Source organism: Clytia hemisphaerica, unplaced genomic scaffold, assembly GCF_902728285.1.
Source record: "Clytia hemisphaerica strain Z4C2 unplaced genomic scaffold, Clytia hemisphaerica genome assembly, whole genome shotgun sequence".
Lineage (NCBI taxonomy): Eukaryota > Metazoa > Cnidaria > Hydrozoa > Leptothecata > Clytiidae > Clytia > Clytia hemisphaerica.
Window position 1 is genome coordinate 226018 of NW_027103918.1, and position 23339 is coordinate 249356.

Here is a 23339-nt window from a genome sequence, read left to right on the forward strand (position 1 = left end):
TAGTTGACAGAAAAATTTTCCACTTGAAAGTCGTTAACGATAATCCAAATGAACGTAAACGGCGGACTATAAGTGATGTCAATATTTTGCTTTGGTAATACGATGCGCTCGCTACTTACAAGACAAGGTTCAGATAAACAAAAAGTTTATTTACGCAGTATTTATATTTTTTGTAGAAAGCTTAGCATAAACTTTTTACGATGTATTATTTCTTTTACTTGCTTTTATTTTGTATTGTTGGATATGCTTTGGTGAAAAGTGAGCAGCCTCCAAACGTTGTTCTTATTGTAGCTGATGATTTGGTAAGTACTTTCATTTACTGGTTTTTAATTTGATTCTCAGATTTTCAAATTTATATTGAAATGTTTACAATTTCTTTTCCAGGGTTGGACAGATGTTAGTTTCCATGGCTGCGATCAAATCAAAACACCGAATATTGATAAATTGGCAAAAGAAGGAATTATTTTGAATAATTATTATGTGCAACCAATTTGTACTCCAACGAGAAGTGCTCTGATGACTGGGAGATATCCTATACATACTGGTTAGTCTTTTTCTCGTGCTTCCAGGGCCCGCGCCACCGGGGGACCAGGAGTGCCATGGCCCCCACTTTTGCAAAGTAAAAATTTTTGGTTGCGCCTCCTTAAACTCTTTATTTATTGCCCCCCTCACTTTCAATTTCATGGCGTGGGCCCTGGCTTCGCCTTTAACGATCATGGCCATTTTGTCCCTATTTTTTAATATATTTCAAACAATATATTCTTTTCTTTGAAGGTATGCAGCATGGTGTCCTTCTCGCTTCTGAACCTTGGGGTCTCTCTTTGGATGAGAAAACCCTTCCACAGTATTTGAAAGAAATGGGATATGCTACACACGCCATTGGAAAAGTAAGGCTTTCTGTAACCTTGTTCCATCTTTTTCGAGTACTTTTTTGTATTTCGTTAATGCTTTAAAGGAATAACCAGCTACTTTCGTTTTCAGATATGTCATGGTGTACCTAATTCTGTAGAGTAATTTCTCCTACGTTATAATTATAAGATATAACTAAAATAGAATTAGGGACTTTGGCTTGAAAAGGAGACGAATTAACTTGTATCTACCCCAAAAGGTTATTTGAAGCCAAAATTTTGATGATATTTTTTAATTGCAACATTTTCGAAGTATATTGTAAGTGAGTTTTCAGAAATTACTTTATGGCCGATCTGAAAATTAAATGTTGTTCGTTATCCCTTAACATACATTTTCTTTCTTTTTTTTCCTTGTAGTGGCATCTTGGTATGTTTGCCAAAGAATACACACCAACATACAGAGGCTTCGATACATTTTATGGATACTACAATGGAGCTGAGGATTACTACTATCATAATGTGTCGGATATGCACTTTCCTCAATATAGCGGATTGGATTTAAGGAAAGATTCAAATGGTCAAAGCCAGGTTAGATCGCTGATTGTTTGGAATAAAAATTACGTTAATACACCTCTGTCTCTGCGTAGATTTTTCTCATGGACATTTTTAACACCATTCCTGGTAGAAGTTTTTTACGTTTTATCCGCCATTATGGAAGCCATCGTTCGAATCTGTACAGGCGATCCCTTACGCAATTCGAACGTTTGCTTCCATAATGACGGAAATTGCTTACGGAAATTTAGTAACGTTTGCCAACCACCTTACCCACTCTAAGCTTTTCAATAGATTATTTTTATTTCTATTTTCTCAAACAAAGTTGATGCTTATTTTCTATTTCTTTTCAGCCAGTTTGGACTCAAAGCGGAAATTATAGCAGCTTTGTGTTTGCAGAAGAAGCTGTTAATGTGATTTCAAGCCAATCAAAAGAACAACCTTTGTTTTTATACCTTCCCTTCCAAAATGTTCATTTCCCATTTGAAGCACCTCAAGAATGGATCGATAAATTTTCTTTCATTGAAGATGAAAAGAGAAGAACGTTTGCTGCAATGGTCGCTCTTTTAGATGATGCAGTAAGAAAAGTAAGGCTCTTTTTACACTTTGAGCCTGATAGTTTTGTTTGTATTGAGACCATGGGTATGATGAAGCCAAATTATGTAGTTACCATATGTTGATGTAGATTATAGTAGTCGTTCATCAATCTTAATTTTATGTGATTGGCCCTCTGAACCTACTACTTCTTTGATCTAGATCTGATCCTTGATAGTTGATATCTAACAATTTAAGGCGTAGGCGTAGTGATTATCATCCTCCTGGGAGGCGCGAGTTCGTTACCCACCGTGTCACTACGATTCACTTAGCAAGTAAATATATATCTTCGCCCGGGAAGACCTATGCAATGCGAGGGGAATCGGGTACCATTACTCAGATACAAGAGTGTGGGTAGATTAGACTGGCATTGTGACAAGCCGAGGCACTTCTAAGGTTCGACCTCGCGTAAGCATCACTCTCCCGGTGTCGTTCCGTAATTCCTACTCCTTCGGGAGTAGGACCCATCCCGAATGCGTTCGGAGGGTCTACTCTCGGGTACCTAATAGCCGGGGGGATTGGAATAAGCGGGGGAATTGGAAAATATCTCGAAACTTAATAAGCGGGGGGGGGTTGGAATAAAAATGTCTTGGGTGGAGAATTTTTGAAAAGGAGGCTAACACAGCATAATTAGGACAAAAGAGGGGAACTTTCAAAAACATTTTCCCAAAAATTAATAAGCGGGGGGGTTGTAATAAGAATGTTCTGGGTGGAAAATTTTCGAAAAATTAATTAGCGGGGGGGGGGCCGGCTATTAGGTACCCAAGAGTACTTTCTATCATTATATCTCATATCTTTACCTAACTTTTTTTCTTCAATCTTAAATATCTTATCTAGATTTATGAAGCTTTGGAAGCTACAGATATGGTTGACAATACTCTGATTATCTTCACTTCTGACAACGGAGGGAGATCAAGCCAGGGATATGCCAGCAATTTCCCTTTGAGGGGAGAAAAAGGAAAGATCTTTGAAGGTAGAGAGCATATATAGTATTTTTTCTCGTATATGTCCGTTTGAAATTTGGTAAATCCCCTAATACCAATTTACAATTTTGTTTTTTGATAGGTGGTGTCCGAGTACCAGCATTTATCAACAGTCCACTTTTGAAAAGATCAGGTGTTACATCAATGCAAATGATGCATGTTACTGATTGGTTGCCAACTATCGTCAACCTTGCTCAAGGGAAAATCACAAAAGAAATTGATGGTTTTGATCAATGGAAGACATTGCAAAGTGACGTTGAATCGCCAAGAAAAGAAATCTTGTTGAATATCGATACTGAAGTCGGAGAAGAAGGTCTGATTTTCGATCAGTGGAAAATTATCAAAGAAAGTAAGACTTTTCTCATTGTTATGTTTGTTAGTAGTAATTTAGCGACTGTAGTGCAGTGGTAGAGTATCCAACTACGGTGCGCAAGGTCGTGGGTTCAATCCCGAGCCGGGTCATACCAAAGATTCCCAAAATGGTACTTGATGCCTCTCTACTTGATGCTCAGCAATTAAGAGAAGGATCAAGGGTAAGTGGAGCAATCCAGGGAGAAAGAATGGCGCCCTCCCCTACCTTCGGGTAGATAGCTATCGAAAGATGAGCCTTCGGGTCACTTCCGACTCCGGTCGTAGACTTAGTAATAATGGGTATTCGAATTAATTCTATTTGCATTCTGTATTTTATTATAACCTAGGAATTGTTGTCGCCTTTGTTTTATATAAATCCAGAGTAATATGTATTTGACGACATCAATTCATAGTCACAACTGCAGATGGTTGGATGAAACCTGCCGGATACAACGCCAGTGGAAAAGCAACAACGGTTGTCGATTGTGGTCCAAAACCTGACAAAATGACACATTGCAATGAAACACATTGTCTGTTCAATCTACAAAGCGACCCTTGTGAATATAATGATGTGTCAAGTCAATACCCTGAAATTTATCAACAAATGAAAAACAAACTTGAAGATTACAAAAAGGGAATGGTGCCACCTGTCAATCAACCTGGGGATAAAAATTGCGATCCAGATTTATTCGGTGGCGTATGGACTCCATGGATTGAATTATAGCCTAGCTTAACTTTTATTATTGATCTTGTGCTTGCAAATCTTTTATGCTGGGCATTCTTTGTGCAATTTTTCTTCAATTATGTACATCATCATTGTTAGCATTTTTTGCTTTCTTTTTCTAACAGCAATTACGTAATTTCTAGTTGGATTAAACCGTTATACTACAGTGGGAACCGAACTCGGACCTCCCAGACGAGAGTCAAGAGCGATGACCACCATACCACTACGCCTGATTTGATATAGTGGCAGATCAATTTTTCACGAAGATTTATTTATTGAAAGTAATGATAAGTAAATACCATGGTAGAAAAGAACTTGCTGAGTTTTATTTTCTTTTATAGTGCCATTGCCTTTAAAAACTAAAATAAATTTACTATAATTTGATTTCATCGACGACCATGGAGGTGTTTTCGTTGATGTTGACTCTGCTGTTGGTATCCTGTCTTCAATTCGCTTTTGTGGAAAGCGAGCAGCCACCAAATGTGGTTTTCATTTTGGCTGATGATTTGGTAAGCTTTTCTAAGTTTTTTGTTGAAAGTTAGTTCAGCCTTTACTGTTTTATTGATCTTTGAACTTTTGAAATCTTGATTTCTAGGTAGTAACTTTTCAATCTTTTTATATCAGGGATGGAATGATGTAGGATTTCATGGCTCTGATCAAATTGAGACACCAAATATTGATAAACTGGCAAAAGAAGGAATTATTTTGAATAATTATTATGTGCAACCAATCTGCTGTCCGACGAGAAGTGCTCTGATGACTGGAAGATATCCAATTCATACCGGTGAGTTGAATATTTTAACTTTTCTCATGAGAGTACTATAAAAAAATCGAAATTGTTGTTAACGATTTTTTAAATGCAGTCTAATAACGTCTAATTCGACGTTATTCTATATGATACACTCCATTATTTGATAATATTGAAAGTAACCGTCAGCAAGAAACTCTCGTAAATGATACGCTATTCTATTCGATATACTCCCTTATTCGACGGAAATTCAATTCTTCTTGAACATCGAGTTAGAGAAGGTCAACTTTACTTGTTTTCCTTTCTATCAGGAATGTATCACAGTGTTATCCGACCAGAAGAACCTTGGGGTCTTTCTTTGGATGAGAAGATGTTGCCACAATATTTGAAAGAACAAGGATACACGACGCATATGGTTGGAAAGGTGAGTTTTCTGTTTTTATTGTGATCTTTAAAATGTCTATATAATAAGAAATAGTATACAGTGTTGACGCTTTCAATTCCCTTCAAGGGCAATCGGATTTTCATTGAATAAAGAAGTTTATCAAATAGTATAGTGTCGTTTATGAGAGTTTCTCGTTGATTGGTGCCTATTCAACATTGTGGAATAATATGGAGCGTATCGGATAGTAGAACATGGATTTACAGAGCGTCAATTTAATAATCTCTTTCCTTGCAGTGGCATCTCGGATACTTTGCCAAAGAATACACACCAACATACAGAGGCTTCGATACATTTTATGGATATTACAATGGAGCTGAGGATTATTTTTACCACAACAGATCTGGCTATCATTTCCCTCAATACAGCGGTGTAGATCTTCACCATGCAGTCCATGAGCAGATGACGGTACAATAGTTTATTAGACAATTATGTTTCCAAGTCGGTGTTTTTTACACTTTCGCCAAAAACGTGACGAGATGGTACTTAACCGTCACAAACCGTACCTACGAAGAAGAGTTTGATGCAGGTTAGTCAGAATGTAGACTACTAAAAAATTAATTGTCGTTTTTATAGCATGATTGGTTTCAAGACGGACATTACAGTGGAGATCTGTTCACCTCCAAAGCTATCGATATCATTCAAGACCATCCAACTACAGATCCATTGTTTCTTTACTTACCATTCCAAAATGTCCACGATCCTTGGGACGCACCAAAAGAATGGGTAGATAAATTCTCAAACAAAATTGAAGATGAACAACGGAGAACTTTTGCAGCCATGGTTGGGGCCTTAGATGAAGCTATTGGCAAAGTAAGTGTTTCTCAATTTCATAATTAACATAATTCATTGTTTTGATAGTAAAAAAATTCAACTTAACTTAACATTAACTACACGCTTTTCTTATTAGAAAAAGTAAATCTTTGGTATGGTAAGACCCGGCATTTTCTATGATTTTTAGGCCTGAATTATTCAGGCTTTCATCAATACTTCTTAAATATTCTTAGCACTCACTGTAGTGACTTGCTTATTGAAATAAAATGAACTTTTTTAGTCATTTTTGAAATCTGAGGCTGGAATTATTCTCAATTTGTTCCCAGGTTTTTGCAAAACTGGGACTAATGTTGTTATAAAAAAAGCGTGTACTGATTCAATGTCAATCAATATAGGAGAGGTTTAAAGGTTTTGTTTTTACGTAAGTGTTCCCGTTTCATATCAGACAGATATTTGATACGAGAACAGTGTCTGCCTATTGTTATATTATGCTGATATAAACAAAAAAATGTTTATGTTTTCCTCTTTCTGACCAATCTTGCTCCACATCCGTGTCAATCTAATGTGAAAAGCGTTTGAATTAAAATTGATGAGTAAGCAAACGATATCAATCTTGTTTAAAAACAAAACCTTTAAGCATATGTTGTGTCCTTTTCCAGATTTACGAAGCTTTGGACGAGAAAAATATGCTAGATAATTCCATTATTATTTTCACATCTGATAACGGTGGCATCCCTACAGATGGTCATTCAAGTAATTTTCCACTGCGAGGGCAAAAATGGAATGCTTACGAAGGTATAGCAAAGAATTACCTTCATTTATGAAAATCAATTTCATGTATCTGAAAAAAGGCAATAAAATTTCAATCGAAACTAACAGCTCAAACAGAAAATTATCAAAAATCTGCCTTAACTCAAAACACAAAAAAACTAGAAAATAAAGCTTTGGAAGTTCTCAAGATCAATTTGAAATGTGCTATCTGAAGGACTTTTGACAATAATGATAACCTTTTAGTCAATGTTTTCACAGGTGGCGTTCGAGTGCCAGCATTTATCAACAGTCCACTTTTGAAAAGATCAGGTGTTACATCAATGCAAATGATGCATGTTACTGATTGGTTACCAACTATCGTCAACCTTGCTCAAGGGAAAATCACAAAAGAAATTGATGGTTTTGATCAATGGAAGACATTGCAAAGTGATGTTGAATCACCAAGGAAAGAAATCCTGTTGAATATTGACGATATTTTCAACCAAGAGGCTCTTATAGTTGGAGAATGGAAGATTTTAACAGATTGTAAGTTTTAGCAGCTTTAAATAAATGTTTTTAATTTTCAACAAAATATCTTTGGATGTCGTGCGCTTCTATACTTAAAATCTAATCAGTCTTTTAAATTTTCATTTCAGTTGTACATCGTTCTACTCGGAAGAAGGATACAATTGATCATGGATATCAAGATGGATGGATCAAAGCTCCAGGGCACAATTCAACGGGAAAGGCTACTTCACCTGTCAATTGTGGTTCAAAACCTGAAAAAGTAACACATTGCATCGAAACACATTGTCTATTCAATCTACAAAACGATCCTTGTGAATATAACGATGTTTCAAGTCAATATCCTGAAATTTATCAACAAATGAAAAACAAACTTGAAGATTATAAAAAGGGAATGGTGCAAAGTCGAAAACAACCTGGAGACAAAATGTCGGATCCTCAATTGAATGGAGGTTTTTGGGGACCATGGAAAGAATTGTAATTTGGATTTGACGGCTGTTGAGATTTTCTATAACAACACTATATTCGCATCACAACACAGGGCCCACCCTCACTTTTTGCAAAGTAAAATTTTTGTTGCGCCTCCTTATATTCATTACCCCCCCCCCGTTTCAAATTCAAGGCGTGGGTCCTGCACACCAATAGACTAGAGAAACAATCTATATACATTAATATTTACGATAGAAGCTGTTTCCCATTTTACAATTTTCGTACACATTTTTATATACCTTCATATAGAATTTTTTTAATATTTTGGTACAAATAAATTCAATCATTCAATGATGAAGCGACGCATATTTTTAATTAGCCTGTACACAGTCCCGATATCTATGGCTAATTTCAAAGTTCATTGCCGTACTTCGAAACGATAAAAGTGAGATAACACTCTGGTACAGAGTAATTTTCAATGATTTATTTGATTCTTAATTTCATTTTTATTTCAATATTTACCTACTCTCTTGTAATCATTATAACTCACCACGTATAATTTTTACGATATAATAAGCTGTTTCATATTTTACAATTTTCGTACACATTTTTTATCAATTATACTCTCAAAGTTATACTCTCATTTTTTTATTTTTTGTTTTGTTTTTATAAGCATTGGATTTTGGAAAACTTTTACGTTACAAGAAACCAGATACAACTTGAACTAAAGGCTGAAGAACAATAGAATGATAACTTATTATATTGGCTGATATTGTGATAAACTAATACTTCAAGTATCGTTTTACCTCAGGATTACAAATAATAAAAAATACAGTCGAAAGCAAAACTTTGCAATCGAACTTGATCTATGTAAAAGCATTTTAGAGCATTTCACGGGAGGATGTTGTTGATGGAATTTCTACTTTTATTTTGTATTCTTGGATATGCTTTGGTGAAAAGTGAGCAGCCGCCGAACGTTGTTCTTATTGTGGCTGATGATTTGGTAGGTACTTTGATTTACTGGTTTTTAATTTGATTCTGAGATTTTTAAATTCATATTGAATTGTTTACAATTTCTCTTCCAGGGTTGGACAGATGTTAGTTTTCATGGATCAGATCAAATCCCAACACCGAATATTGACAAATTGGCAAAAGAAGGAATCATTTTGAATAATTATTATGTGCAACCAATTTGTTCTCCAACGAGAAGTGCTTTGATGACTGGGAGATACCCTATTCACACTGGTTGGTTTAAACCTTAACTTTTTTATCAATCAATAAACTTTGACTCGACTGTTCATAGTTTTCATTTTAAAGATCTGTGGCTTTAGTTGTTTTTAATAAAATTTGTTTTTAGATTTTGGCTGAAACTAAACATAGTGCTCTTACAAAATCGTACTTCTGGAAAAGATGATATGTATTCTTAAAAAAGATTATAGGCTTAAAACTTATAGGCTTTTAGCTTGGAAAGAAACCTTTCATGATTCACTTATTTTTTAAGGAATGTTTCATGGAGTCATTCGTCCAGAGGAGCCCTATGGTGTATCTTTAGAAGAGAAAATTCTCCCAGAATATCTACGAGAATTGGGGTATGCTACCCATGCCATCGGGAAGGTTTGTATCTCTTTAACTTTTGTCATTGTAGTTCAGTAATTCTCCATTGATCCTACTCCCATCTTACTCCAAAAATATCTTTGGCATCTTTACCAAAGCCTTTAAAAATTTTTAAAAATCTTTTATTTAGTGGCACCTTGGCTACTTTGCCAAAGAATACACACCGACCTATCGAGGTTTCGATACATTTTATGGTTATTACAATGGAGCTGAGGATTATTTTTACCACAACAGATCTGGTTATCATTTCCCAAAATTTCATGGTCTTGATCTTCACCATGACGTAGAAGGAGATCAACAGGTAATCAGTCAATAATTAATAACCATCAGATAGTGATGAATTCTTGAAAATTGCTGAAGGAGACAAAACCATCAGTCAAAATTAATCATAAAAATGTACAACCTAACGTTTGAGTTACCAGTGCCGAAAATGTCGAAATAACTTTCAAAATATTTTTGTCATACAGCCCTGATAAATACTAACTCAATCTCGTTTCAAATAGCTTTTGGCCAGATTATTTCATGGCGTATTTAACATTTTAGCGTAATTCTCCAACTCTAGTTTCATTTTTCATTTTGCCGGTCTATTATTTAGCCAGTGCGAACACAGGACGGTAATTACAGCACCTACATGTATTCGGATGAAGCAATCACTACAATCAACCAACATCCATCAGAAAAACCTCTTTTCCTGTACCTTCCTTTCCAAAATGTTCATGGCCCTCTGATGGCACCTCAAGAAACTATTGATAAATTTTTATACATCGAAGATAAAAAAAGAAGAGTGTTAGCTGCAATGGTATCACAATTAGATGATGCTGTCGGTCGAGTAAGTCGAAACATTTTTTCAACTTTCAAAATCATATGAAACAAATTTGTAAATCATATTGCGTCCATTGTAAATGTGTTTTAATACTTTTGCCTGATTCAACAATCAAAGACTTTTTAGTTTTTCATTCAACACTTCATCTAACATTTGAACAGAATGTTGGATAAAATGTTGGAGTGGTGTGCCCTGGTCTTTAGTCGCGTATTCTCAACTTCAGTTGAGCTACAATCTGACAATGTCTGTCTGTCTGTCTGTCTGTCTTCAGCAGCCCTGGAGACAAAATGGTCTCTTACATTCAATATCTGCATTTAACACAGTTTTTTCGTCAAAACGAGGCTAAAACTTAGCCTGGATTATTTTGGCTGAGATAAACGTGTGGGGCCTTTGGAAAACTTCGGGCAGCCTGGAGAGGGGATTCACAATAGACAATTGGGCCTACACGTTGAGCATTTTTTATTTTCTACTTCAGGACAAGGGATGGGAATAACTATCCCCTTAGGGGTTCTGTTATTCAAAAAATTCTTCATTATTTTAGTCTCTACCTTTATATGTCCAATCCAACAGATAGTACCTGCTATCTGTGGTACCTTTTTCTTATTTTTATACAGATTTATGATTTAACATTTTCGTTTATTTATGGAAATTTTGACAGGTGGTGTTCGAGTGCCAGCATTTATCAACAGTCCACTTTTGAAAAAATCAGGTGTTACATCAATGCAAATGATGCATATTACTGATTGGTTACCAACTATCGTCAACCTTGCTCAAGGGAAAATCACTAAAGAAATTGATGGTTTTGATCAATGGAAGACATTGCAAAGTGATGTTGAATCACCAAGAATTGAGATTCTCCTCAACATTGATGATACCAACCACAGCCAAGAAGCTCTCATTGTCGGGAAATGGAAGATCTTGATAGATTGTAAGTTGATTTTTTCTGCATTCTAAGACGATTGTTTGCTATGGTAAACAACCAGGAAAGTTTTGTGTAAAAGTAAGGAAAGTGTTAGATTAAAGTCAAGTTCTGGCTGAACTTTGCTTTTTGATGAATTTTGATACCGGCAGTGCCAGTGAAGTAGACCAGAGAGTATCGCCATCTTGAAATATTTCACTTTCGTTTTCAAAAATCGTAAGCACCAAACCAGTAAGACAAACTCCAAAATTCAATTAAAGTTTAGGAAATTGTAATAAAAAACATATCTAGTGGTGGATCTACAATCAGTGTCATAATATATTGGCACTTTTGGCTAATTTACAATTTTTTCGAAAATTGAAGTTCGAGCGAGAATGTCAATTTTTAGGCCTTCAACTTGATTTTATCGAGTATTTCGATCTGGGAGGGATTTATTGGTTTTTAGGCTATATTTCAAGCCCTACTGGACCATTTTTGAACTTTTGGATCCTCAGATCCTAAGGTCCTAGCTAATTCTAGCGTTAAAACTCTACCCTTCGAACCTACTTTAGAGCACTTACAAATCGATTGTGGTTTCAAAACACCCCGGTGAATTTCCCTTTTGTGCCAAGTATTTTGTCCCTGATTCTAGTGGTATGGATTTGCTGCGTGCTCAAGAATGAAGTATTTCATATTACACAGGATTTTCATTTTTTTCATATTCATAACAGCTATGTTTGTTGACCAATGGATCAAGGCTCCAGGATACAACGCCAGTGGAAAAGCAACATCGGTTGTTAACTGTGGTCTAAAACCTGATAAAACAACACATTGCAACAAAATTTATTGTTTGTTCAATCTACATAACGATCCTTGTGAATATAATGATGTTTCAAGTCAATACCCTGAAATTTATCAACAAATGAAAAACAAACTTGAAGATTACAAAAAGGGAATGGTGCCGAGTCGTAAGCTTGATGGAGACAAAATGGCGGACCCTCAACTCCATGGAAATGTCTGGACTTCTTGGAAGAAATTAACAAATTAAAGGCTTTATTTTTAAGGAATGCTCTTAATTTTACCATTCCGTTTGATTTTTTACATTCTAAAATTTGACGATTTTTTATACGATACAATCATTTTTAATTATTTTATGAAACTTTTATATTTTCGTTAACAACATAATAAAAGACAAGAAGAAATTAGCTTTACGCACATGGGTAATGATCTTTTATCTCCCCATATCCCATTACCAAAAACAACAACCAAATGTTTTATCTGATATTCCGATGGCGGATTGGCCACCCACCCTAAAGCTCTAAAGGAGAGCGCCAGTTTCCCATCAGAGATGATTGATAATCGGCCTTTGATGTACCGCATCCCCAGTCGGGTTCAACCACCCTTGCGCGTAAATCCCCGAAAATGAGGGTTGGATTACTTGGCCTCCCGCTTCAAGGTCCTTTACGTGGTCTTGCAAAATTCCCTTATCTAAACTACCCATATGTCGAAAATTTTCCCGACTTTAGAGTTTTAGCGTGTCGGATGAAAATTTCACCATCTGGGTGCCAGATAATCAATTGTTAAAACAATGCGCGAGAAATAAGAACAAGTTTCCTAGCTGGCACTTCATGGCAACATTTATCTGGCGTCAATGATGATGTTCACATAACGATAGATGAACGTTAAAACAATAATGTGGACTAACAAGTTTTTTTGCGATGCGGAGAAATGCAGGAAAAAGAACAATGCTTTAAACCAACTGGCTGAAATGATTAAGTATCTTCTATTCTATCCTGTTAAAACTATACCAAGCGACGGAAGTGAAGGTGATAAAAAGCCCCCCCCCCCAGTGGTTTGCATTAAAATGAATGCGTTAAAATTTAAAAAAAGAACTGTGTGAATGTGTGAATTGGAAAACTTTTGCGTGAACAGAAATTACGTGAATTACGAAAAAACATTTTGTGAATGCGTGAATTTGGAAATAAATTTGCGTGATTGCGTGGATTGAAGGTCCGCTCGGGGCTGGGAGGGGGGCAATAAAAGCTATTTTGATGAAGTTGACATGAATTTTAGATTTTAGCAGTATATAATGAATGGTTCTAGGACTAGGGGATTAAAAGATTAAAAATGAAAACGTATCGTTTTTGTGGATTAGTTTTCGATATGTTTTCATTTTTAATCTTTTAATCCCCTATTGTCCTAAAACCATTCATTATATACTATTTTTATTCAGCTCTTGATAAATATTTTTTGGGGAAAAAAAAAGATTGACAATTTGACTTAACTCAAAGTAACATGATCTTAAAATGAGAAATTTACAATTAGATTAAATTATTTGCAATGTTATTTTATAAAATACCTTAAAGTGGCTCTTTAAAAATGTTTTCTCTCTCAAACTGCTTGCGTATATATTATTGTTTTGAGTACAAGAAATTTCATTGACATTGAAACTCTTGAGTAGATGCTCAAAATTTTGTTTTATTTTAACTGACTTAAATGTTGAACGAATCGAAGATCTTATCACTGTAAAATATGGAATGGTTGTTAATGTTTTTGTTTCTCCTTTCTGCTGGTAGTATCCTGGCAAACGCAGAGCAGCCACCTCATATTGTCCTCATTGTTGCTGATGATCTGGTATTTACTTATTTTTTTGTGATTTGGAGAACAGAATAAAAAATGCTTAAGGCTGGTTCTTATTACACGAATATTACTAGGCAAGTATTCAACGGCCTTGAAATTAACACGCCAAAAATTAACACGAATTTTATTGCTTTTTCAAGGACACCATGGCTGGTTTCAATTAAGGGTTTTTTTAATAAAATGACTAGTAATATTCGTGTAATAAGGTAATTAGACGACCCCCTTTTTGTTCTGCCTATTCTAATCGTGAATTAAAGTGGGTAGAAAGTTGGCTGTCTAAAAATCAATAGCTCTCTTTTGACGTTAATGCAATGGCTTTCTTGAATCAGATTTCAACTGCCAACTTTTTGTTCACTTTTTGCCAACACTGATAATTAAAATTTAGACAGGACAGTCGAAACTAGAGTTGATTATTAATTATGCTTGTATTTGTATTTTGAAGGCTTTATAAAAATGTACACCATAGGGCTGGAATGATGTAGGTTTCCATGGATCAGATCAAATTCCAACACCGAATATTGATAAATTGGCAAAAGAAGGAATTATTTTGAATAATTATTATGTGCAACCAATTTGTACTCCAACGAGAAGTGCTTTGATGACTGGGAGATATCCTATACATACTGGTAAGCTAAGTGCATGTGTCGTATTTTTACTTTTAAAGCTCTTGATTATTGTCTCTCTATATGATTACTTTTCTATCATCAGTAACTTACTAGACTTTCAAAACGTTCATGATAAATACAAAAAATCTTTATCCTTTTAATTGACATAGGGATTTTGCTTTTTTTTAACTCTTTTAAAAACATGTATACTTCTAAAAGATAATTTTCAAATACTAAATACTAAACCTTGTCGTTTTTCTATGGAAAGTAATATTACAGGTAATTTTTACTTCCTCATATCAATATCATATCTCTTTTCTCGACCGAGTGTGTGAGACTTTACTATTCTTCCTCTAGGTTTGTTTGAGGGAGTCATTTATCCAGTAGAACTATATGGACTTTCCTTGGATGAAAAAATCCTTCCGCAATATTTGAAAGAATTGGGCTACACACACGCTTTTGGAAAGGTAAGATGATCATCTTTATAGCAGGAATTTAAAATTGCTCTGTATGTATTACTCCATTTTTTGAGTCTTAATCCGCTAAGTGTCACCACTCTGTAACTTAGAATTTTCAAATGTTTTTTTATTTCGAATGTACGAACAAACCCCAATTAAGAAAATGTCGATCTGTAATCGATGGCCTAATAAATACCTTAATTGTGTTCTAGTGGCACCTCGGATACTTTGCCAAAGAATACACACCAACATACAGAGGCTTCGATTCCTTTTATGGATATTACACAGGAGCTGAAGATTATTTTTACCACAACAGATCTGGACTTTATTGGCCTGAATTTCGTGGATTGGATTTACATCATGATGTAAATGGGAAGTTGGAGGTAATTCTCTGGAAATTTGTATCATTATTAGCTTCTTTTTAAAGCAGTTCTCGGGAAATCTTTGTCACAAATGTTAGTTCATTGAGCTGTTGAGATATCTTTCATCGCAAAGTAAAGAAAATTTTGGGTTTACACTGCATTATATCAAATTTACAAGCAAAGGAGAAACTTGTGATTAGATTTTGAGCTGGTCTTCTGCATTTAAAACTTTTAACAAGCCTGTACACCATCAAGATGGGAATTACAGCACACGTATGTACACATCAGAAGCTATCGAAATCATTAACCAACAAGACAAAGAAACAACACTATTCCTATACCTCCCCTATCAAAACGTGCATGGTCGACATTTACAAGCTCCTCAAAAATGGATTGATCATTTCTCGCACATCAAGCACGAAAAACGCAGAATATTGGCTGCCATGATGGCTACATTGGATGAAGCTGTCGGAAAAGTATGTGAATTGATTTTTATTGTACAAATTTCTGTATGTCAGTATGTGTGTGTCAAGTCTCTTTAAGGTTTACGAAAACAACAAAACGTCAAAAAATATTCTGTAAGGGTTGGGATTTCCCCTATTTTGGGCCCTTTTTTGGGATACGAAACCATGAAAAGTAAAGTTAAATTTTTTCGAAAATGGTTTCTACAAAGGTCATTTTCTCTCAAAAATGCTTCATTGACACTTTTTGTGGTTCATGATCAATTCAGGTACACAAAGCATTATGGGAGAAAGGCATGCTGGATAATACTGTCATCATTTTCACTTCTGACAACGGTGCAGAAGGTCAAGACTTTTCAAGCAATTACCCTTTAAAGGGGTGTAAATTTTTGCTTTACGAAGGTATTATCTTTTTTCCTAGGAAAAATGTGGATGAAAAAAATAGTTATCCTTAGCTTAAAGAAATTACTGATCTTTTCTACGAAGTTGACTTTTTCACACAATATAAAATCATATGCGAATGCGACTTGTTCTTGACTAGTTCTTTATTTTTGTTCTCAGCTTTTTTAGTTGAAATTTTACTCTCTCCACCTTCTAGGGTATCTTGTTTTCAACGTTCTTGTTTTTCATTTTTGTTTAGGAGGTGTCCGAGTGCCAGCGTTTATCAACAGTCCACTTTTGAAAAGATCAGGTGTTACTTCAATGCAAATGATGCATGTTACTGATTGGTTACCAACTATCGTCAACCTTGCTCAAGGGAAAATCACAAAAGAAATTGATGGTTTTGATCAATGGAAGACATTGCAAGATGACGTTAAATCGCCAAGAAATGAAATCTTGTTGAATATTGACCATTTGGAAAACCTGCAGGAAGCCCTCATTGTTGACAAATGGAAAATTTTAATGGATAATTGCAAGTTAATAGTATTTATTCGAATTTCAAAATTTCCACTTAAAACATACAATTCATGTTTTTGAAAACATTATTTCGAAAATTTATTTCGATTTTCTTGTTATCTAACAGCCCCTTCTCAAAGACTAGTTTGGACACCCTCCCAACAGAAAGACTGGCCTAAATATTGGTGCCAGTGGAAAATTATACTCCCGTTTTCGTCCCCACTGAAAATAATAAAATAAAGAAATCCTCACATCAAACTACTTTTGTGCTATTTTCTCCTGCCCCATATAATAATGGTGTATACTATAGAGTTTCATCCTTTTCCGATACCCTGATTTTCAATCATTAAAAAGTGCATTTTGTTTTTATTTCCAAAACCTGTTTTAAAAAAATTCACGGTTTTTGCCAAAACACCGACCTAGGTGTTGTTCTCTTTAGTATTGTCTTATAATACTTTAACCCTCTAATATAGCTAAGTACAACAGCAGATGGACTGAAGGCCCGCCGCCAGGTTACAACGTCACTGGAAAAGCAACATCAGTTGTCGATTGTGGTCTAAAACCTGACAAAACAACACATTGCAATGAAACACATTGTCTCTTCAATCTACAAAGCGATCCTTGTGAATATAATGATGTTTCAAGTCAATATCCTGAAATTTATCAACAAATGAAAAACAAACTTGAGAATTATAAAAAGGGAATGGTGCAAAGTCGAAAAAAACCTGGAGACAAAACGGCAGACCCTCGTTTGCATGGAGGCGTTTGGATGCCTTGGAAAGATATAACGTCGGACGCTCGAAGCTTCAGACCCGCTATTGAAACTATTCTGCTGTCGATCTCGGCCTTCAATTTCCTCATTTAGCTAGTCTAGCAATTTAAAATATTGTCACTCAAACTTGGATTTCAAAATATCTTCGACCTTAGGCTTCCTTTCCACATTTTCAAAATAAACCTGCCATTGTTTCGACCACGTGTTTTAAGAAACCCAATTTCAGACAAATCCCATGACCTTCTGGAAAACAATGAAGAAAAGATTCCAATTTTCATGAAGACGTGATAGTTCCTGCAAGGTGAAAACACTTAAACCAGATCTACAATCCAATCCAAATCTACATAGACCTTGGGTTAAAATTCCTTAATTTTTCATGAAGCAGAAAATTTTCTTTCGATACAATACAATATGGTATGAATTTTTAAATCGATAATGCACGAAAATATTCTCATACTTTTCAATATTTGCAAAATGAATCTAACTCAGAAAACGTTTTGATTTTGATTTTAGTTTTCTTTCTCTTTTATTTCTCATCGATTTTATCAGTTGTATTTTATACGTCATTTTGATGTACATTTCAAATTTTTAAGATAAATACAGTGTAACTTAGTGAGAAAACGTTTTAATTATAAAGTTTTATAATAACTTTCTCTGTGTATACTTTCTTTTCTCACAACTTTTGAAGGTCGAGTGTTTTATGTTATTTTTACTGTTTTCTGTCAAAACGATATATTTCTATCGCTGTTTATTTACAACCTGTTCAATGTGGAGCTGACCAATTCAAAGAAATCTGAAACTCTGTTTAATGTCAATATGTTGCTCCTTTTTCCCTCATCTATAGCATAGAAAGTTATAAGTAACAACAACAACAACACAATTTGTAACAGGACCGATAACCTTACATTTTGTTGTATTTATTGGTAACATCTAACATTGAATTTATATCTCATAGACAACTCTAAATAATACTAACATTGGCTAAATGGTTAAATGACAAAATGAAGGCAATCTTATGGCAAATTTTCTTGGTAGTTTCCCTCGTTGGTCAAACTTTGTGCGCAGAGAAACCAAACTTTGTTATCATCGTAGCTGACGATTTGGTAAGTACTCTAACAAACTCATAACACTTTCTGAATCCTCGATATAGGATGGCAATCGATCCAGGGAGGTGGGATACCCAGGTATTTGCGGATCTTCAAATCTTGAAAAATCCTGTTGTATTTTTTCTAAAAAATAAGAATATCGAGTCCCTCAAAAGGGTAATCGGTTCTCGCAAAAATCTCACTGAGATACAACCTACCTGGACATAAATTGAACATTTGAATAAATTTATTTGATTGAAAAATTCAATTAGATTTATTTATTTTGGCCCTCATTCATGTCTGCTTTTCCACCAAAGGGCTGGAATGATGTCAGCTTCCATGGATCCGATCAAATCCCAACACCGAATATCGATAAATTGGCAAAAGAAGGAATTATTTTGAATAATTATTATGTTGCACCTATATGCTCACCATCTCGAAGCGCTATCATGACTGGAAGATACCCTATTCATACAGGTTATCATTTTTTTTGTTCTAACCAAATGACTCTGGTAGTGGAAACAACTGTTACTACAGAGAGTTTACTGCTAAGCTTTTGGGTTTTAATGTTTACTATTCTATTTGTCATTTCAGGTATGCAGGAAAGCACAGTGTTTGCTTCAGATACATGGGGAGTTGGTTTAAATGAAACATTTTTACCAGAGATTCTCAAAGAACAGGGATATTCAACGCATGCTGTCGGCAAGGTATGTTTGTATATAATTTAATGATGTGAGATGCTGTGCAATCTTATGAAGTGCTTGTGAGTCCCAATAAGAGCGAAATGCATACACCTGCTCTGAAAGAAAATAGTTGGACAGTTATATATATTAATTTCATTCACTTTGAAACTTGTTTTTACTTTGGTTTTAGTACAAGTAGTGCTCTATGAATTGCTTTCTCTGATTCGGTTTGCTCAAGTCAATACTTAGACCAAGGACACTTGTATAGCGTATACAAGTGTCCTTGCTTAGACTCAAAGTAAGCCGAATTTGACCTTTCTGAAAAACGAGGACACTTCATCTCAATGAATGAAATAAATGTAAAATATTTTTTTATAGTGGCATGTTGGTATGTTTGCGAAAGAATACACTCCAACATACAGAGGCTTTGATTCGTTTTATGGTTACTACCTTGGGAAAGCTGATTATTGGGACCACTCCAATAATGAGAAGTACTGGGGACTCGATCTGCATGATAATTTTGAGGTCAGTGTTCTTTATTATATACTCAACTGCTCCCCTCTGATATTGATAACGATGTTGTGAAATTCTTGTTGACATATTTTTACTTGAGCATTACCATTTTTTATAATCTAGGGTGTTACCGGATTTGTGGGTTGTCTGACTGAAAGTTTTTTGATTTCTTTCATAATTTCCAAAGACAGTCTATGAGGAACTGATTTCTTTCGTTTCCGTGTACTTGTGACTCTTTAGGAAGCAAAGTAGAAAGCCAGTGACCTATTGGAGGCCCTTTTTGTCTATGTGCTCCTGAGCTCAGCCCTGGATAATTCAAATCCCTAAAAGTGATCTCTATTTGTTCTTACCAACATCATTATCTTGTATCTTTAATAAATTTAGATGGTACAAACATCAGCCTTTCTTTGTTTATACTTCTAATTTTTCGTCATTTTAGCCGGTATACACACAATGGGGTAACTACAGTACGGAGATGTACACAGCTGAAGCAGAAGGTCGTATACACAATCATGACCAATCGAAACCACTCTTCTTATACCTCGCATATCAAGCGGTTCACAGTGCTAATAGGGACGCAAGCACTGCAAGCCCCCGATTCATGGATACGAAAGTATAATTACATTCAGCACGAAGGACGTAGAAAATTTGCAGCTATGATGGGTTATATGGATTATGGCATTGGAAGGGTGAGAAGCAAATGAATAGCCCAGCAATGCTTATATTATGCTGAATTTTACTGCCATCTAAATTTCCTTGCTATTTAGCAACTCAACCATACTTCCGAACAAAACAATATTTACCATAAATTTACTCATGTACCTGACCAATATATAGCTTATTACAGAGTGAAACCCACTGACCTTTATATATCCATGGACCAAGCTATATCCGCCATCTTTGATTGGTTTTTTTTTGGAATTGGTTCCCGAGAAGAAGCCATTGCAATGTTAAAAATTAACGTCTAACGGCGCTACATCATCAAAAGTATTCGAGAACTAGCCGTATTGTATAAGGGTTGCGAAGCGATCCAGACTCCACCTCAATTCGCAAGTTGTTAGCAAAATAAGAGACACTCTAAAAATCCCTCTAATAAAGCCGCTATGAGACAGGTTCGTAAGAGCCTTAATGCCCAAACACACCACATAATCCACGGCGGCACAACACCCGCCGCCACCCGCGCATCGCTCTTTTTTTCATTCTAGTTATTCTAGTGTAAATGGTGCCTTAATAAAATCGAAGGATATTCGTCGAACGATGATCGAACATTTTTATCCGAATCACGAATCGTCTGTCGAAATCATCAAAACATAAAAATAAAACAAAAACAAAAATGTACAAATAATGATGGCTTGTTGGTTCTTGGGCAGTTTTGATTTATTTCTTGACAAATTCGACAAATTTGATTACCTCCGTACTTCTTTATCATAGAATATCCACTTGGTTTTGCAAGGTAATTTTCGTTCACTAAAAGAGCACTCCTTCCGCCCGCGCGACTTGCAAAAACCTCTCCTCATTGAGGAGAGGTTTTTTATACTTGATACTTGCTGTTAAAAGTCAAGGGATGATAAAGATCCTTTCTGTCACCGTTCAAACTAATTTTTTTCCATTTAACAGCAAAATAAACATTTAAAACCGAAGAACCACTGCTTAGATTGCTTAGATGCGTGCCGCCCGCGCCGCAATTTGATCAACTTCAGATTCTAAGTCCGTGTTTTGGCTTCCGGTAACTTTATTGCTGTTCACTGCTAGGGTACACCATTTTAAAACGGCTTCTTTCGCAGTCCTAGCTACCAAACCGAGAAAGTTTTCGTGGCTTCAAGCCAAACCATTCAAGGTCATTTTGATAAAATCATCGGTTTGAAGATGTGATTTATATAGCAAATTTTATAGCAAATTTTCGCTTGGGATAGAAGTTAAAGGTACGTGCACACAAATAGCAAAACTTCTTCGCTCATAAATTCGCTTTGCAAAAAGTAGATCTAGTGCTCTCGATGCACTCAAAACTACATATATGAGTAGTGCCGCCATTAGGATACCATTTTCAAAAAAACTCCGATCAAAGATTTTGGTTTGCCGGGATTGAGTAGCTTGGTCCAGGGATATATAAAGGTCAGTGGTGTAGCCAATCAGTCCAAAGCTCAACCATTTACGCAAATTTTATATCGGCCAAACCTCTTAAAACAAAATTTCATGTTTTTTCGTTGCCACAGGTCCACGATGCTCTGGTAAAGACAGGCATGATCAATAACACAGTCATCATTTTCACCACAGATAACGGAGGTCCTGCTAATGGTTTTGACGCAAACTGGGCCAATAATTTCCCTTTAAGAGGTGTCAAGGCTACGCTATGGGAAGGTACGGCCCGAGCGCTATTCCAACTTCGTTTCAGCATCCATTTAACGTTTTAAGGGCGTTATAGGCGTTAGCTAGACGTTGTTTTGATATTTTCAGACATCTTGGAGAAGGTCTTACCTGTTGCTGTATGATTCTTAAGTCGAATTCATAAGATCAAAAGCTCTCCTTTAAGCTACTCAACCACTTTCAAATTACTTGCAATTTCATCTATTGAATCTTGAACGAATAAACTATTTTTTAAGAAGTCAGAAAACCAGCGAAATTTTACGGACCTTTGACTTTTTATTATTTTAAGGAGGTGTGCGAGCGGCTGGATTTGTTCATAGTAACTTGTTAAAGAAGCCAGGTCGAACATCCATGGACTTAATACACATTACCGATTGGGTTCCAACGCTGGTCAATTTAGCAGGTGGATCTTCAAAAGCTCCCTTTGATGGTGTGGATCAATGGCCTTGTTTATCTGAAGGTCTACCTTCTGCTAGAGAAGAGATTTTGCTGAATATTGATCACCATGACTGGAAAAATAGAGCTTTACGAATGGGTGATTGGAAAATTATACAAGAAAGTATGATGGTTTTGATTTTTTTTCCATGCTTTCTTTTGTACGCTAGCAATACAGCATCAGTTTTATTGAGTTGTAGATTAAAAAAGGTAGTGTCCTTAGCGAAAAGAAAAGGTGGGATAAGATTATTGTTTTCTATTCTTATTGATATTGTGTGTTTCGTTAGATACTAACTACAAAATATACAAGTGTCGCTGTATAATAACGTGGTCAATCAATTTTCCCCGACGGTCAGATTCTTTTACTTTCAAGTATATTTTTGAATGTGAAAATATTTTTCTTCTAAAAAGCTATTTTAATATACTGTAATCGATTTTAATCAATCATCAATGTTGAAACAATTAATGTTTATTGTTCTTGCCTTTTAAAAATTAGATAAACAATATTATCTCCTTTATCTTTCCTTTTTAGCTGGTACATGGGACGGTTGGTATGCCCCGCCAGGGGTTATTGGTATGGAAAACAATATTCTGGTTGACGACCCTTATATCACATTCCACAGTCAACTAGTGGTCAACTGTGGTGCTAAACCTGCCAATGTTTCGAGCACGTGTTTTAAGAAACCCAATTTCTGTTTATTCAACATCATCGACGATCCTTGCGAATATCATGATTTGTCAGGCAAATATCCTGAACTTCTGGAAACGATGAAGAAAAGATTACAATTTTATGAAGATAGTGCAGTTCCACCAAGAAGAAATGAGACAGGGGACCCCAGAGCAAACCCAAAGCTCCATAACGGTGTATGGGTACCTTGGATCACTCTACCTTAAAACCAAAGTCAAGAAATTGATTCTTAAAAGGATTATTGTTATTCGTAAGGTTTGTAGGGTCCTAGACCTAACACCTAGAGCCACTAAAAAACTGTGCTACATTTCGTCGTCCATC

The 23339-nt window shown here is 35.5% G+C and overlaps 3 protein-coding genes and 1 pseudogene across 5 annotated transcripts; all 4 read left to right on the forward strand.

Moving 5' to 3' along the window:
• Window positions 1-138: 138 nt before the first annotated feature.
• On the forward strand, window positions 139-12186 carry LOC136809589 (arylsulfatase B-like). 3 transcript variants are annotated; one of them, XM_067066125.1, is made up of 8 exons: window positions 139-302; window positions 385-544; window positions 775-887; window positions 1266-1436; window positions 1754-1987; window positions 2832-2967; window positions 10816-11085; window positions 11787-12186. In XM_067066125.1, the coding sequence occupies exons 1-8, from the start codon at window positions 201-203 to the stop codon at window positions 12101-12103; spliced, it is 1503 nt and encodes a 500-aa protein (XP_066922226.1). In that variant the 5' UTR covers window positions 139-200; the 3' UTR covers window positions 12104-12186. The 3 variants fall into 3 exon arrangements, with proteins under 3 accessions (XP_066922226.1, XP_066922227.1, XP_066922228.1); XM_067066126.1 differs by lacking the exons at window positions 10816-11085; window positions 11787-12186 and adding exons at window positions 3060-3326; window positions 3742-4150 and having other exon boundaries at window positions 140-302; XM_067066127.1 differs by lacking the exons at window positions 10816-11085; window positions 11787-12186 and adding exons at window positions 3060-3326; window positions 3676-3746 and having other exon boundaries at window positions 140-302.
• Window positions 4372-8355, forward strand: LOC136809584 (arylsulfatase B-like). The gene is made up of 8 exons (XM_067066121.1): window positions 4372-4561; window positions 4677-4836; window positions 5112-5224; window positions 5480-5650; window positions 5819-6055; window positions 6676-6811; window positions 7046-7312; window positions 7423-8355. The coding sequence occupies exons 1-8, from the start codon at window positions 4451-4453 to the stop codon at window positions 7770-7772; spliced, it is 1545 nt and encodes a 514-aa protein (XP_066922222.1). The 5' UTR covers window positions 4372-4450; the 3' UTR covers window positions 7773-8355.
• Window positions 8536-17856, forward strand: LOC136809583 (arylsulfatase J-like). Its single transcript, XM_067066120.1, has 8 exons — window positions 8536-8723; window positions 8806-8965; window positions 9222-9334; window positions 14971-15141; window positions 15360-15596; window positions 15851-15983; window positions 16222-16494; window positions 16952-17856. Exons 1-8 carry the CDS (start codon window positions 8622-8624, stop codon window positions 17341-17343), a joined length of 1581 nt encoding a protein of 526 aa, XP_066922221.1. The 5' UTR covers window positions 8536-8621; the 3' UTR covers window positions 17344-17856.
• Window positions 17857-18118: 262 nt separating this feature from the next.
• LOC136809590 (arylsulfatase B-like) lies at window positions 18119-23225 on the forward strand (annotated as a pseudogene).
• The last annotated feature ends 114 nt before the right edge of the window (window positions 23226-23339 follow it).